Source organism: Passer montanus, unplaced genomic scaffold (genome assembly GCF_014805655.1).
Source record: "Passer montanus isolate IOZ18808 unplaced genomic scaffold, ASM1480565v1 scaffold160, whole genome shotgun sequence".
In the NCBI taxonomy this organism is placed as follows: Eukaryota; Metazoa; Chordata; class Aves; order Passeriformes; family Passeridae; genus Passer; species Passer montanus.
Window position 1 is genome coordinate 706,081 of NW_024363161.1, and position 13,441 is coordinate 719,521.

The following is a 13,441-nucleotide window of genomic DNA, read 5'->3' on the forward strand; positions in this document are numbered from 1 at the left end:
GAGGGCTCCATGTGGAGCCCAGATCCAATGATGATCCCAAATCCTGATGATCCCAAATCCAATGATGATCCCAAATCCTGATGATCCCAAATCCAATGATGACCCCAAATCCTATGATCCCAAATCCCGATGATCCCAAATCCAACGATGATCCCAAATCTTATGATCCCAAATCCAATGATGATTCCAAATCCCAATGATCCCAAATCCCAATGATCCCAAATCCTGATGATCCCAAATCCAATGATGATCCCAAATCCTGATGATCCCAAATCCAATGATGATCCCAAATCCTGATGATCCCAAATCCCAATGATCCCAAATCCTGATGATCCCAAATCCAATGATGATCCCAAATCCCAATGATCCCAAATCCCGATAATCCCCAATCCCAATGATCCCAAATCCCAATGATCCCAAATCCAATGATGATCCCAAATCCTGATGATCCTAAATCCAATGATGATCCCAAATCCTATGATCCCAAATCCCAATGATCCCAAATCCAATGATCCCAAATCCAATGATGATCCCAAATCCAATGATGATCCCAAATCCCGATGATCCCAAATCCCGATAATCCCAAATCCCGATGATCCCAAATCCCAATAATCCCAAATCCCGATGATCCCAAATCCATCCCGCATCCCTCCCAGCCACATTTCCCAGGCCAGCCCAGCTGCCTCGCTCCTCCTCCTGGAATTGCTATTCCCATCAGCCCGAGCTCCGGCTGCCTTTCCTGCCTGGTCCAGCCCTGACCTTCTGTTCCCGAGCGCATTCCCATTCCCGAGGGGTCGGAGCTCACCCGGTACCAGACGATCTCCCGCATTTTCCCGTCGGTTTTGAAGTTGCATTTCAGGGTCACGGCGTCTCCCACCACCACCGGGGGCAGGGGCTCGATGCTGACTGTCAGATATCCTGGAAAAGTGGGGAAAAAAAACAGGGAAAGAGAGCTGAGCCCCAGGGAAGTTTGGAATTGCTGGTTTCCAGGAATTTTATGGATTAATGGCACTGTTAGTTCCCAGTGAAAGCCTTGACCCCTCACAGGGATGGGTTTGAGCCATCCCAAACAACCCCAAAAAAGCCAAAAATTGAAGGAAATCCTTCCTGAATTTCAGAAAATCCCAGCGGCCACCATTCCCACTGCAAATTCCTGCTCTGCCTACAGCTTCCCTTTGGGCTCCATCATCTCTCCCCATTCCCTGCCCCGTGCTTGCACAAAACTTCCCAAATTCCTCATTCCTCATGGGAATTCCCCAACACCTTCCCCCGAGGATGCACAACCCCCACCCGAGGGTTTTCCAGCTCCTTCCCCATCTCCCCACAGCCGGATTCCAGATCCAGCCTCGCTCCAGAGGAAAATCAGAGCCCGGGCAGCTCCATCCGTCCCTTTTCTCCCTCTTTCCCCTCGATTTGTTGGGAAATCGGGAGAGGGAAGCAGCCAGGGGGGCAGCAGGGCCAGGAATTGCATTCCTGGTTTATTTTCCTGCCTTTCCTGCGGCTGTTGGGAATTGATGGATTGACAGCCTGGCAAATCCCAGGCATCCTGCCCTGCTTGACACTGGGACATCAAAAAAAAAACAAACCAAAAACCACCCACTGAAAAATCTCTTTTTTTAAACTCTCCTCACAGCAGGTGGGAAAAGAGCCGAGCAAAAGTCCGGGAAACAGGAGCAGGTTTGGAAATGGGGCAGGAAAGCAGAGATTCCTTTGTGGAAGATGCCCTGCGAGGGCAGAAGGTGAATTCCCGGGATTTTTGTGCCTCCCAGGCGGTGATCCTGAGGCTCAGCATTCCTTGTAAAACAACTTGGAGGTGTTTGTGCCATAAATCCCAGGCACGACCTGCGGGAGAACACGCTCCGGGAACACGTGCCGGCTGCGGCAGCAGGGCAGCGTGGCCTGGAATATTGAACACCGGGAAAAAGCCGGAAAATCCCGTTTTGTGCTGCTTTTGGGGGGCTGCGGGAACAGCTCTGCCACCCAAAAACCACCCACTGAAAAATCTCTTTTTTTAATCTCTCCTCACACCAGGTGGGAAAAGAGCCGAGCAAAAGTCCGGGAAACAGGAGCAGGTTTGGAAATGGGGCAGGAAAGCAGAGATTCCTTTGTGGAAGATGCCCTGCGAGGGCAGAAGGTGAATTCCCGGGATTTTTGTGCCTCCCAGGCGGTGATCCTGAGGCTCAGCATTCCTTGTAAAACAACTTGGAGGTGTTTGTGCCATAAATCCCAGGCACGACCTGCGGGAGAACACGCTCCGGGAACACGTGCCGGCTGCGGCAGCAGGGCAGCGTGGCCTGGAATATTGAACACCGGGAAAAAGCCGGAAAATCCCGTTTTGTGCTGCTTTTGGGGGGCTGCGGGAACAGCTCTGCACAAGGAAATACGGGGGGGAAAAGTGGATTTTTGGGATTGTTTGAGGGTAGGGCTGAGGGTTAAATCTCTTTTCAGCCCCAAATGATGCTTGGAATGAGGGAATTTTGATGCTGTATCCCAAAATCCTGGTTTTCCTGGCTGGGACTGACCCAAATCCTGGCCAGCACTCCCTGTCCGCCTGGGGCCGGCGCCTTTCCAGCCTCTCCCTGCCTGTCCAGGGTTTATTTTTGTTCCTAAAGCGGGGATTAAATCCCTGCGATTGCCAAGGCTGCACGAGGGCCCCTTGGATTCGGGGCTGTGCGGATGGAAAAGGCAGGAACGGGAGGAGGAGGAGGAGGAGGAGGGAGGGAGGAAGGGCAGCCGAGGTCTCTCCGGCTGCCCCGATTCCCCTCGCTCGGCTTTTGACATTTCCGAACGCCGGGACCAGCAACAGGCACGGAAAAGCGGCGGGGAGGGTGGGGGATGAGCAAATCCTTGGCAGCGCGGCAGGATCCGCCCCGAGGAATCCGGGATGGAGCCTCCGTGCGTGAGGAAGAGCTCTGCCTTTCCACGGAGCCCCGGGCGGGATATTAAATCCCTGCGATTGCCAAGGCTGCACGAGGGCCCCTTGGATTCGGGGCTGTGCGGATGGAAAAGGCAGGAACGGGAGGAGGAGGAGGAGGAGGAGGGAGGGAGGAAGGGCAGCCGAGGTCTCTCCGGCTGCCCCGATTCCCCTCGCTCGGCTTTTGACATTTCCGAACGCCGGGACCAGCAACAGGCACGGAAAAGCGGCGGGGAGGGTGGGGGATGAGCAAATCCTTGGCAGCGCGGCAGGATCCGCCCCGAGGAATCCGGGATGGAGCCTCCGTGCGTGCGGAAGAGCTCTGCCTTTCCACGGAGCCACGGGTGGGACCGCAGCTCCTGCCTTTCCACGGAGCCCCGGGCGGGATCGCAGCTCCTGCCTGCCCCCGGATCAACCGGAGATTAAAGGGAGCCAGGGAGGAACTGGCAAAGCTGGAGCAAAGATTGGATTTTCCCTCCTGTCCGTGGGATGTGGAGATCCAGGAGTTCCCGGAGTGGCATTTCTGGATGGTTTCCATCCCTCTTCCCACATTATTCCCTTCCAGAGCTGTGCACTTCCATGCAAAACCATCCCCATTGCAGTCCAGAGCAGAGACTGGATTTTCCCCCTATCCATGGGATCCAGGAGTTCCCAGCTCAGCATTTTTGGATGTCTTCCATCCCTTTTCCCACATTATTCCCTTCCAGACCTGTGCACTTCCATGGGAAATGGATCCATCCCCATCCCAGCCCAGCTGCAGTGGGAATTGGATTTTCCCTCTATCCATGGGATCCAGGAGTTCCCAGCTCAGCATTTTCCGATGTTTTCCAACCCTCTTCCCAAGCTATTCCCTTCCAGACCCGTGTACTTCCATGGGAAAGGGATCCACCCCCATACGAGTCCGGCCAAGGCTTTTGGTGGTGTTTGGACCAATCCCTGATTTTTGGTGGGTTTTTAAACTCAAAAAGGAACAAGTTTGGGATGGCCCCAGCCATCCCAGCAAATCCACCCATCCAAGCCTTTTTCCAAGGAAATCCTCCTCCAAACCCATCCCTGACCTGCATCTTCTGGGTGGCCAAAAAAATCCCCCAAAATTGGAATTTTTCCCCTCTCTGCTTCCTCCATGTGCTGGAAAACCACTCAGAACTGGCACTGGGAGCAGCTTCCACCCATACTCCTGGGAATTCTGGCTTGGCTGGGCCTTAAATCCAGACATTTCGTCCCTAAAAACATCAGGGTGGGACCACTGGATGCACCCGAGCTTCTCCTGCTTGGAAGCTCTGGAGCTGCAGGATTTATTGCTCCGGTGCTGTGGGATCAGGATCCAGAGCCCTGACTGGGCCTGGAAAAGGCAGGAAGGGGAAAATTCAAATGCTCCAAGAGCATCACTGCTCAAATCCAGAGCAAAACCAGTCCAGAAGTTGTGGAAAAGAAGGAGAGAAGAGGGAGAGGGAAACAGATGCCGAGTCCCCACAGGAGCCGGCCAAGGATGCGTGGAGGGGAGGGGGAAAAGCGGGAAAACAAAGGAAAATAAAGCAGGAATCCAGATGGAGCCGTCCAGACCCCGCTGCTTGGCTGTGGCTGACGTGCGAATCCCATCCCTCATCCTCCCCTCCCGACAGGGAACAACTGCCAGGTGCCAGCGCTGCTCCGAAGCCTCCCTCGGCTCCTTTTTTTTGGGATTTACTGAGGAGAACAAAGCGGCTGTGACGGGAACGGCTGGGTGGGAAGAACTCTTCCAAAAGGAAGAGCCCATCCCAAATTTCAGTCATCCCTCGCGCTATCAGCCTCCCTTTATCTGCGTCCCCTTCTCAGCCTCGCTCCGCTTCCCCTTTGCTCTTTTCAATCCGAGGTTTTCCAGAGAATGCCGGGCCGGGCCTCCCCCGGATCGGATTCAGCCCTCTGGAAATTCATCCCTCTGATTAGATGGCAGCCCTGGGGAGGAGAGGATATTTTTGCTGGCAATCGCTGGGAATTCTGGCACCGTCCAGTTTAAGGGGGATTTAAAAAAAGGGAAAAGGGAAGGAGGGGGAGGAGGGGGGAAGGGAGGGATAAAGGAAATGTCCTTTGAAATCGGGAGTGACGCGTTCATAAAGGAGAGCATTGGAACAAGCTCGGTGCTTCCAATTACAAAAGAGCTCCCAGGGATGAGGCAGGAATTGCTCCAGCCCTGGAAGTGCGGGATGCTGGATGAAAACCCAATTTCCAGCCCATTCCAGCATTCCATGGGGATTTCTGCCCACAAACTCCATGGGAATGGTCAGGGGTGAAGCACAAGCAGCTGGAATTTCTCTGAGGTTCCTGGGGAGGAGGGGAGGGAGGGGATGGGATGGGGTGGGAATGTCCCAAGGAAAGGCCTTGGAGTAATGGAGCCTTCCAAGGAATCCCAGCAGCACAGGCAGCCCCTTCCACATCTTCTCTGGGTGCCTGACTCCTTCCATCCCGCATGGAAATCCAAGATTTATTTATGGAGATGGCCCAGTGCTCCCGTTCCCAGATTTCTCATCTCCCAGTGCTTTCCAAAAATCTCAATCCAGTGGAATTCTGCAACTGGATTGGAAGGGACCTTAAAGCTCATCCTGTTCCATGGGCAGGGACTCCTCCCACTATCCCAGGCTGCTCCAAGCCCCATCCAAGTTTGGACAAATCTCAGGGTGGGGCAGCCCCAGCTGAGGATGGATTGTCCCCATTTCCGTGTCCCCAAAGTCCAACCCGTCCCCATCCTTTTAGGAAGGGTCCTTGGAAGCAGCAGCGGATCAGAGCGGAGTGGGAGCTTGGGGTGGAGCCAGAGAAGGGGATTCTTGGGATCCAGCAGCTCCAGCCCCCTCTGGAATGTCCCCAGCATCCTCGAGGAGCCGGTGACAACATGAACACTTCATTTTAATTAGCCAGTGATTAATGGGGCTTATCCATAATTCCCTCCCATTCCTCCGCCTCCCTTTTCCTAGGGCTGGGCTGGGATGGGAAAACCAGGAGGGAACAGGAAAACAGACCCCAGCGCTCCCTTAACCAGCCAATATCCCACAATCCCCAGGATTTAAGGAGAGCAGGAGACATTTCACCCCTTTAGGTGGGATACAAAGGGGTGCAAACTCCCCTGGAAAAAGCTGGGAGTGCTCCCACAAATTCCTGACCGTGGAACGTCTGCAGCTCTGGCGGATCTGGGGATGGAACCCCTGGATCCGCAAGAACCGAATGCGCTCTGACTGGCGGCACTTTGCAACATCTTGTCCATGAAAAATTCAGCAGCTCCAGTTGTTCTTGGGAACGCAGCAAATTCCTTCCCGCTCCCTCCCCGGCTCTGGCCATGCCTTATTTATGACATTCCAGGACAATTTACAGTCGGAATATGATGATGCCTCTCATTGTTAACCCGGGAGGACTCCAAGGGCAAAGAATTCCCAGCCGGCCCCATCCGGAGAGGTGGAATTTTGCTGAATCCGGAGCTTTTCCTCCTGGAAAGCTGCGGCAGGATTTTATTTCTCATTTAAACGGGAATAAGCGTCTGGCACGGGTTTACCACCAGCCAGGGAATGGGACATGACAGCCGGAGTCGGCGTCACGCTTCCAAGAAAATGGGCCTTTGGGAAGTGGGAAAAATGGACTGGGGGAGCCTTGTGCTGAGTTTTCCTTGGATATTCAGCTTTGCTTCCCAAAAATCCACCAGCTCAGCGCCAGCAGGGTCAAACTTCCTCAACCCCTCTGTTGCCTTCCCAAAAGTCATCCTGGCTTTTGGAAAACGGGCATATTCCCCAGATAAACCCGGGAAAGTTGGCATCACCCCCGGGCGAGGAAGAGCCCGGCTGGCAGGGAGCGAATGGCATTAATCCCGGGAAAATGGGATATTAACAGGCCGAGCAGACAATTAAGAGCCAGTAATTAAAATTCCTCTTCCCTCACAAACATCTCATTAGGCGCCGCTTCCCTCCCTCATTTCCATAAGTGGGAGGGAACGATTCCGCAGCTGGATCTGGAATTATTCCTTAGGCGGGGCTGCCGGACCAAACCAGCTCCTAAATTTTTATGGATCAGGAGAAAATTATGGAATGAGCAGGGGGACATCCAGCCCATGCTTTGGGCCCATTTTTCTCTAATTAGTGGGATGCAGAACGTGCCAGACCCCATGGATGTGTCCCAGGCCTCTTTGTGATGGGAATCAATGGTTTGGATCAATCCTTTGGATCAATCCATGGATTGAGAGCAGATCCTTTGGCCTCCCAGCCCCTTTCAAATGAAGATGAAGTGAGGGAACCACTTCAAGCCGGGGCCCCGGGGGCTGTTTCCTGTCACATTCCATGGGCAAACCTTGTGGGAATTATGGAACGATGGAGTTTTCTGGATGAATTCAGCCCAGACAAGCTGAGGCTGCTCCATGCTAGGAAGTGTCTGAAGCCTGGTTGGGCTTGGCTCCCAGTGCTTTCCAAAAATCTCAATCCAGTGGAATTCTGCAACTGGATTGGAAGGGACCTTAAAGCTCATCCTGTTCCATGGGCAGGGACTCCTCCCACTATCCCAGGCTGCTCCAAGTCCCATCCAAGTTTGGACAAATCACAGGGTGGGGCAGCCCCAGCTGAGGATGGATTTTTCCCATTTCCGTGTCCCCAAAGTCCAACCCCTCCCCATCCTTTTAGGAAGGGTCCTTGGAAGCAGCAGCGGATCAGAGCGGAGTGGGAGCTTGGGGTGGAGCCAGAGAAGGGGATTCTTGGGATCCAGCAGCTCCAGCCCCCTCTGGAATGTCCCCAGCATCCTCGAGGAGCCGGTGACAACATGAACACTTCATCATTTTAATTAGCCAGTGATTAATGGGGCTTATCCATAATTCCCTCCCATTCCTCCGCCTCCCTTTTCCTAGGGCTGGGCTGGGATGGGAAAACCAGGAGGGAACAGGAAAACAGACCCCAGCGCTCCCTTAACCAGCCAATATCCCACAATCCCCAGGATTTAAGGAGAGCAGGAGACATTTCACCCCTTTAGGTGGGATACAAAGGGGTGCAAACTCCCCTGGAAAAAGCCGGGAGTGCTCCCACAAATTCCTGACCGTGGAACGTCTGCAGCTCTGGCGGATCTGGGGATGGAACCCCTGGATCCGCAAGAACCGAATGCGCTCTGACTGGCGGCACTTTGCAACATCTTGTCCATGAAAAATTCAGCAGCTCCAGTTGTTCTTGGGAACGCAGCAAATTCCTTCCCGCTCCCTCCCCGGCTCTGGCCATGCCTTATTTATGACATTCCAGGACAATTTACAGTCGGAATATGATGATGCCTCTCATTGTTAACCCGGGAGGACTCCAAGGGCAAAGAATTCCCAGCCGGCCCCATCCGGAGAGGTGGAATTTTGCTGAATCCGGAGCTTTTCCTCCTGGAAAGCTGCGGCAGGATTTTATTTCTCATTTAAACGGGAATAAGCGTCTGGCACGGGTTTACCACCAGCCAGGGAATGGGACATGACAGCCGGAGTCGGCGTCACGCTTCCAAGAAAATGGGCCTTTGGGAAGTGGGAAAAATGGACTGGGGGAGCCTTGTGCTGAGTTTTCCTTGGATATTCAGCTTTGCTTCCCAAAAATCCACCAGCTCAGCGCCAGCAGGGTCAAACTTCCTCAACCCCTCTGTTGCCTTCCCAAAAGTCATCCTGGCTTTTGGAAAACGGGCATATTCCCCAGATAAACCCGGGAAAGTTGGCATCACCCCCGGGCGAGGAAGAGCCCGGCTGGCAGGGAGCGAATGGCATTAATCCCGGGAAAATGGGATATTAACAGGCCGAGCAGACAATTAAGAGCCAGTAATTAAAATTCCTCTTCCCTCACAAACATCTCATTAGGCGCCGCTTCCCTCCCTCATTTCCATAAGTGGGAGGGAACGATTCCGCAGCTGGATCTGGAATTATTCCTTAGGCGGGGCTGCCGGACCAAACCAGCTCCTAAATTTTTATGGATCAGGAGAAAATTATGGAATGAGCAGGGGGACATCCAGCCCATGCTTTGGGCCCATTTTTCTCTAATTAGTGGGATGCAGAACGTGCCAGACCCCATGGATGTGTCCCAGGCCTCTTTGTGATGGGAATCAATGGTTTGGATCAATCCTTTGGATCAATCCATGGATTGAGAGCAGATCCTTTGGCCTCCCAGCCCCTTTCAAATGAAGATGAAGTGAGGGAACCACTTCAAGCCGGGGCCCCGGGGGCTGTTTCCTGTCACATTCCATGGGCAAACCTTGTGGGAATTATGGAACGATGGAGTTTTCTGGATGAATTCAGCCCAGACAAGCTGAGGCTGCTCCATGCCTAGAAGTGTCTGAAGCCTGGTTGGGCTTGGAGAAACCTGGGATAGGAGAAGGTGTCCCTGTCCATGGCAGGGACTGGGGTGGGATTTAAGGTCCTTCCAATCCAACCCATTCCATGATTCCCTATTTTTATAAAATACGATAAAACCAGTCCCCCGAATCCAGCTTCCAAGGATTTCAACACCTAAATCCCATTGAGAGGGAATTTTTAACCATTGTCCAGCTTCCCTTTTTCCTTAAATCCCAGATTCATCCAAAGCAAAATATCCCAAAGAAAAGATATCCCAAAATATCCCAGCCAAAGAAAAAGGATTAATTCCCAATTTGCTCTGTGCCATGATTCCCAATGTCCTTGTGTCCATGGGAAGCATCTCCAATACCACCCGAGGGCTTCCCAAGGATTGATACTGATGGATCTTCAGGAAAAATCTATTTTTGGGCTGGTTTTCTTCTCATGATGAGCTCCGGAGTCACTTTTATATTCTGGAGGTGTGGGATTGGTTCCGCGATTCCAGCAGCTCCAGACGCAGCAGAAAAATAAGGAATGAGATCCAAATAGATCCTGCTGGGCTAGAAGCATTCCAAACATTGCAGCTCCGTGGGATTTTCATCTCCATCAGCACAACCTCAGCACAATAAAGGAATTCAGATGGAAAGGGAGAGTTTGGGCACTTTGGGAGCGGAAAGGCCACAGGAAATTTGGGATTTGGGAGCCTCCCGGTGGTGCCGTGTCCCATCTCTCTGATTCCAATCTCCATCCTCCTTCCATCTCCTCCTTCCCACAGTTCCACTTTTCCCTGTCCAGTTTCCTTCCCACAATGACTCAAATCCAGCTCTCTCCACACCCAGTAAATCCCAGGAAAACTCCAGCGTTTTCCGCCTTTGCCGTGCGCCTCCCGACAAACAAATCCGTGTGGGACCGGGCCGTCAGAATCAGCTCTGTGGCTTGGGCATGGGCTGGAATAAATCCTCGAACGTCTTCATCCGGCTTTTCCCAAGCTCCTCGGAGCTGTTCCGGCTCATTGGAGCACGGGATGAGGGAGCCCGTTCCCGGCTTGGCTTTGGCTCGCGGCGTCGATTTCGTGCTTGTTCGACATCTCCGGCACAAATCCACAGGGAATGCGGCGTTCCAGGAAAAAGATGGATGTTTGGAGGGAAAAGCGTGACGGCTTTGGCTGGAGGGAGACCAGGCCCTGCTACAAACGCCCGGAATGGCTTTGGAATTATCATTTGGCTGTTAAGGGGATCCCTCATCCCAAAAATCCAGAGATTTCCTGGATGCTCAGAGATTAAATTCCATGGTGGATCTAAGGACTGCATCCCGCCCATCCCAGGAGATAAATCCAGTGGCTACGAAACGGGGGATGCTGGAAAAGTGAGAATTTCAGGATGAACGCAGGAAAACCAGGGTTGGAGGGAAGCAACAGCCACCAGAAAATCAGGGTTGGTTGGATTTGGGAAGTATGTCCCTGGGATTGATGGAACAAAACCAGGGATGCTGGAAAAGTGAGGATTTGGGGGTGAACACAAGAAAAACAGGAGGGAAGCAACATCCATTGGAAAGCCAGGATCTGTCAGATTTGGGCAGTATTTCCCTGGGATGGGTGGGAATTATTTTCTGTTTGGGACAAAATCCCAACACTCCCAAAACAGAACTCCTGCAGAAGAGAATCCCTCTCCATGAAAACACACAAAGAAGGATCCAAGACCTTCCCAAGACTCGGGAAGCCCCTCCCAATCCCAAAACTCCCTAAATCAACTCTGTCAAGGCGCAGCTGGCACAGAAAAGATGGATTTTCCCGGCCCACGCTGCTTATCAGCGGGAATGTGGTGGCTGCATTGATATTCCCAGTGATTTATGGGATTTTATCCCCCTGCCCACACAGCCTGGGAATGCAGGGCTGTAAATCACACATGGAATATTTATCTCCGGATGGGAAGGATGTTTAGGAGCATTTACCGAAGCGCTGGGAAGTTTTATTTATAACTTTTCCCCCACTTTCCCCTTCCAATGTTTCCATAAAATCCCTCGGCCCCCCCGGCAGTGCTGGAGGGGGGAATATTTTATCTCCACATCTTCATCCCACTGATATTCCCATAAAATAAAATGTTGGACACCCCACTGGAGCTCCCACAGCTGCTCAAAGCGGCAGCTTGGGATGGGTCATTGGGAATTTGGGAAGAGCACAAGATGGGTCATTGGCTTTGGATTTCAGGAAGAGCTTGGAAGATGTTGGGAATTTCAGGAAGAGCTCAGGATGGGTTGTTGGGTTGGGATTTTGGGAAGAGCTTGGGGTGGGTCATTGGGTTGGGGTTTTTGGAAGAGCCTGTGATGGGTCAGTGGGTTTGGATTTTGAGAAGAGCTCCTGGGTTGTTGGATCGGGATTTTGGGAAGAGCCAGACGTTTGTCATCATTCCGCTGTCATTTCTCCTGTTCCATTAACCGCTTTTCCTCATTATTTAAGGATTTTTCCAGATTTTTCATTTTGTTTGGATCATTTTGGGTGCTTTCAGAATCCAAAACGATGCCTCATCCCGGGAAAGGTGGGAAGGTGAATCCAGCAGAGCCAAATTCCCTCAAAAACCTGGCACCATCCCTAATTTGGAGCGATGGCTCCGCCGGCGCCTCGTGGCCTCTCCCCAGATGTTGGAACAGCTGCTGGAACCATAACAGAGCCAAAAATTCCACAGGGCCAGGCTGGGTCTGAGACACCTCGTTTGATAAATGGAGATCACGGCCCTCATTTGCATCTATGCAAATATGCAAATCAGGGCTGATTCCCAGCTGCCAATCAACTCCCCCCAAGTTAACTAAAGCAGAATTCTCCCAATCGGTCGCTCCCCGATTTTATTGCCATTCCATGGGATGAAGCCAATGGATTTTGGGCAAACGAGGCCCGGCAGGTGGGAGGTGCTGCCTCTCATCCCAAATTTTCCCTTTTCCCTATAAACAAACGCTGTTCCTGCAGGATTTCCTGCTTGCCCGTGGGTTTCCTCCACATCAGCTGGATTTTCCTGAGTGTTCCACCCAGAAGTGCTTCCAGCCCCAGTCTGGGCTGCAGGGCAGGAATTCCCTCCTGCTGATAAATCCCAGGAAGGAGTTCCTTCCTCATTTTTCTAGCAGATCCCAGTGAAACCTGAGAACTGTTAAAAAAAATCCCAATTTTTCCTTATTTTTTCCAGCTGCCCCATGGATCACTCTCCGATCCATTTCCACGGAGTTTTGTCTATCCCCAGCAAATCCCAAACTCACCAGGCAGGGATTTTTCCTACAATCCAAATTTTACCAAGCGGGAGCGACCACCGACCACCAAATACAATGGAATGCCTCCAGAATAGCTCAACATTCCCTAAAATCCTTCCATCAGAACATGGTGCCTCCTCAACACCTGGATTAACTTGGATTAACGCTCCAAACCGGAATGTCCAGGTGTCCCAGGGCTGAAAATTCCCCCCGTTCTGCTTTTCCCTGGTTTTTAATCACGCAGCTCCACGGAAAACACAGCGGGATCTGATCTCCGTGTGCAGATGTGGAATTAATCCCGAATTAAGTGTGGCAGGAGAAAGAGAGGCCATATCCTGATCCTGCACTGGAAAATATTGGAAATGGGATTTTCCTCCACACCAACAATTTCCCAGCCCTCCTTTTCCAGCAGCTCAGCTCTGCATCCCAACAAGGAAGAGATTCCCACCAGCCGGATGCTCCTGGAGTTTCCCAGGAAGCTGCACCCTCTGAATGCCACCCCTGGGCACCAGGATTATGGAAAACCTCACCTGGGATAAAGGATTTTATCCCCAGATGGTGTTGCCGTACAAAATCCATCCCAGGAATGCAATCCCAGAGTAAAAAAAGAGAATTACTGCACCCGGTGCTCCTTTTTAGAGCCCCAAACCAGAATTGAGGGTTGGAAAATTGGGGAAAAAATCCCAAACCCCTGGCAGAGCTCAGTTGGTGCCTTGGGAGGGATTTGCTGACAGCAGCTGAGGATTTTCCCTCTGTTCCAGCTCTGTGGGGATGGGGATTATGGCACCAGCAGCCAATTCTGGGAAGCCACAGCTCGGGGTGTTAATCCCTGCTGGAGTTAATCCCAGTGGGAATAATCAACGGAGCAGGAAGGAGCCAGGAGCTGCTCCCTGTCCCTGGAAGTGCTCAAGTCCAGGTTGAAACAATGACCTGTGGAAAATGTCCCTGTCCATCCCAAGCCAAAGCATTCCATGGTTCCAGGTCTTTCCGTGCCTCAGTTTCCC

General features: G+C 52.3%; 1 protein-coding gene across 1 annotated transcript in view; it reads right to left on the reverse strand.

Moving 5' to 3' along the window:
- The window catches only part of IGSF21 (immunoglobin superfamily member 21), a 45,460-nt gene that overhangs the window by 19,648 nt on the left and 12,371 nt on the right, over nt 1-13,441 (reverse strand). The window contains exon 2 of the mRNA XM_039703170.1: nt 806-918. Within this exon, the coding sequence (XP_039559104.1) occupies nt 806-918 (113 nt within the window). The remainder of the gene's footprint in view (nt 1-805; nt 919-13,441) is intronic.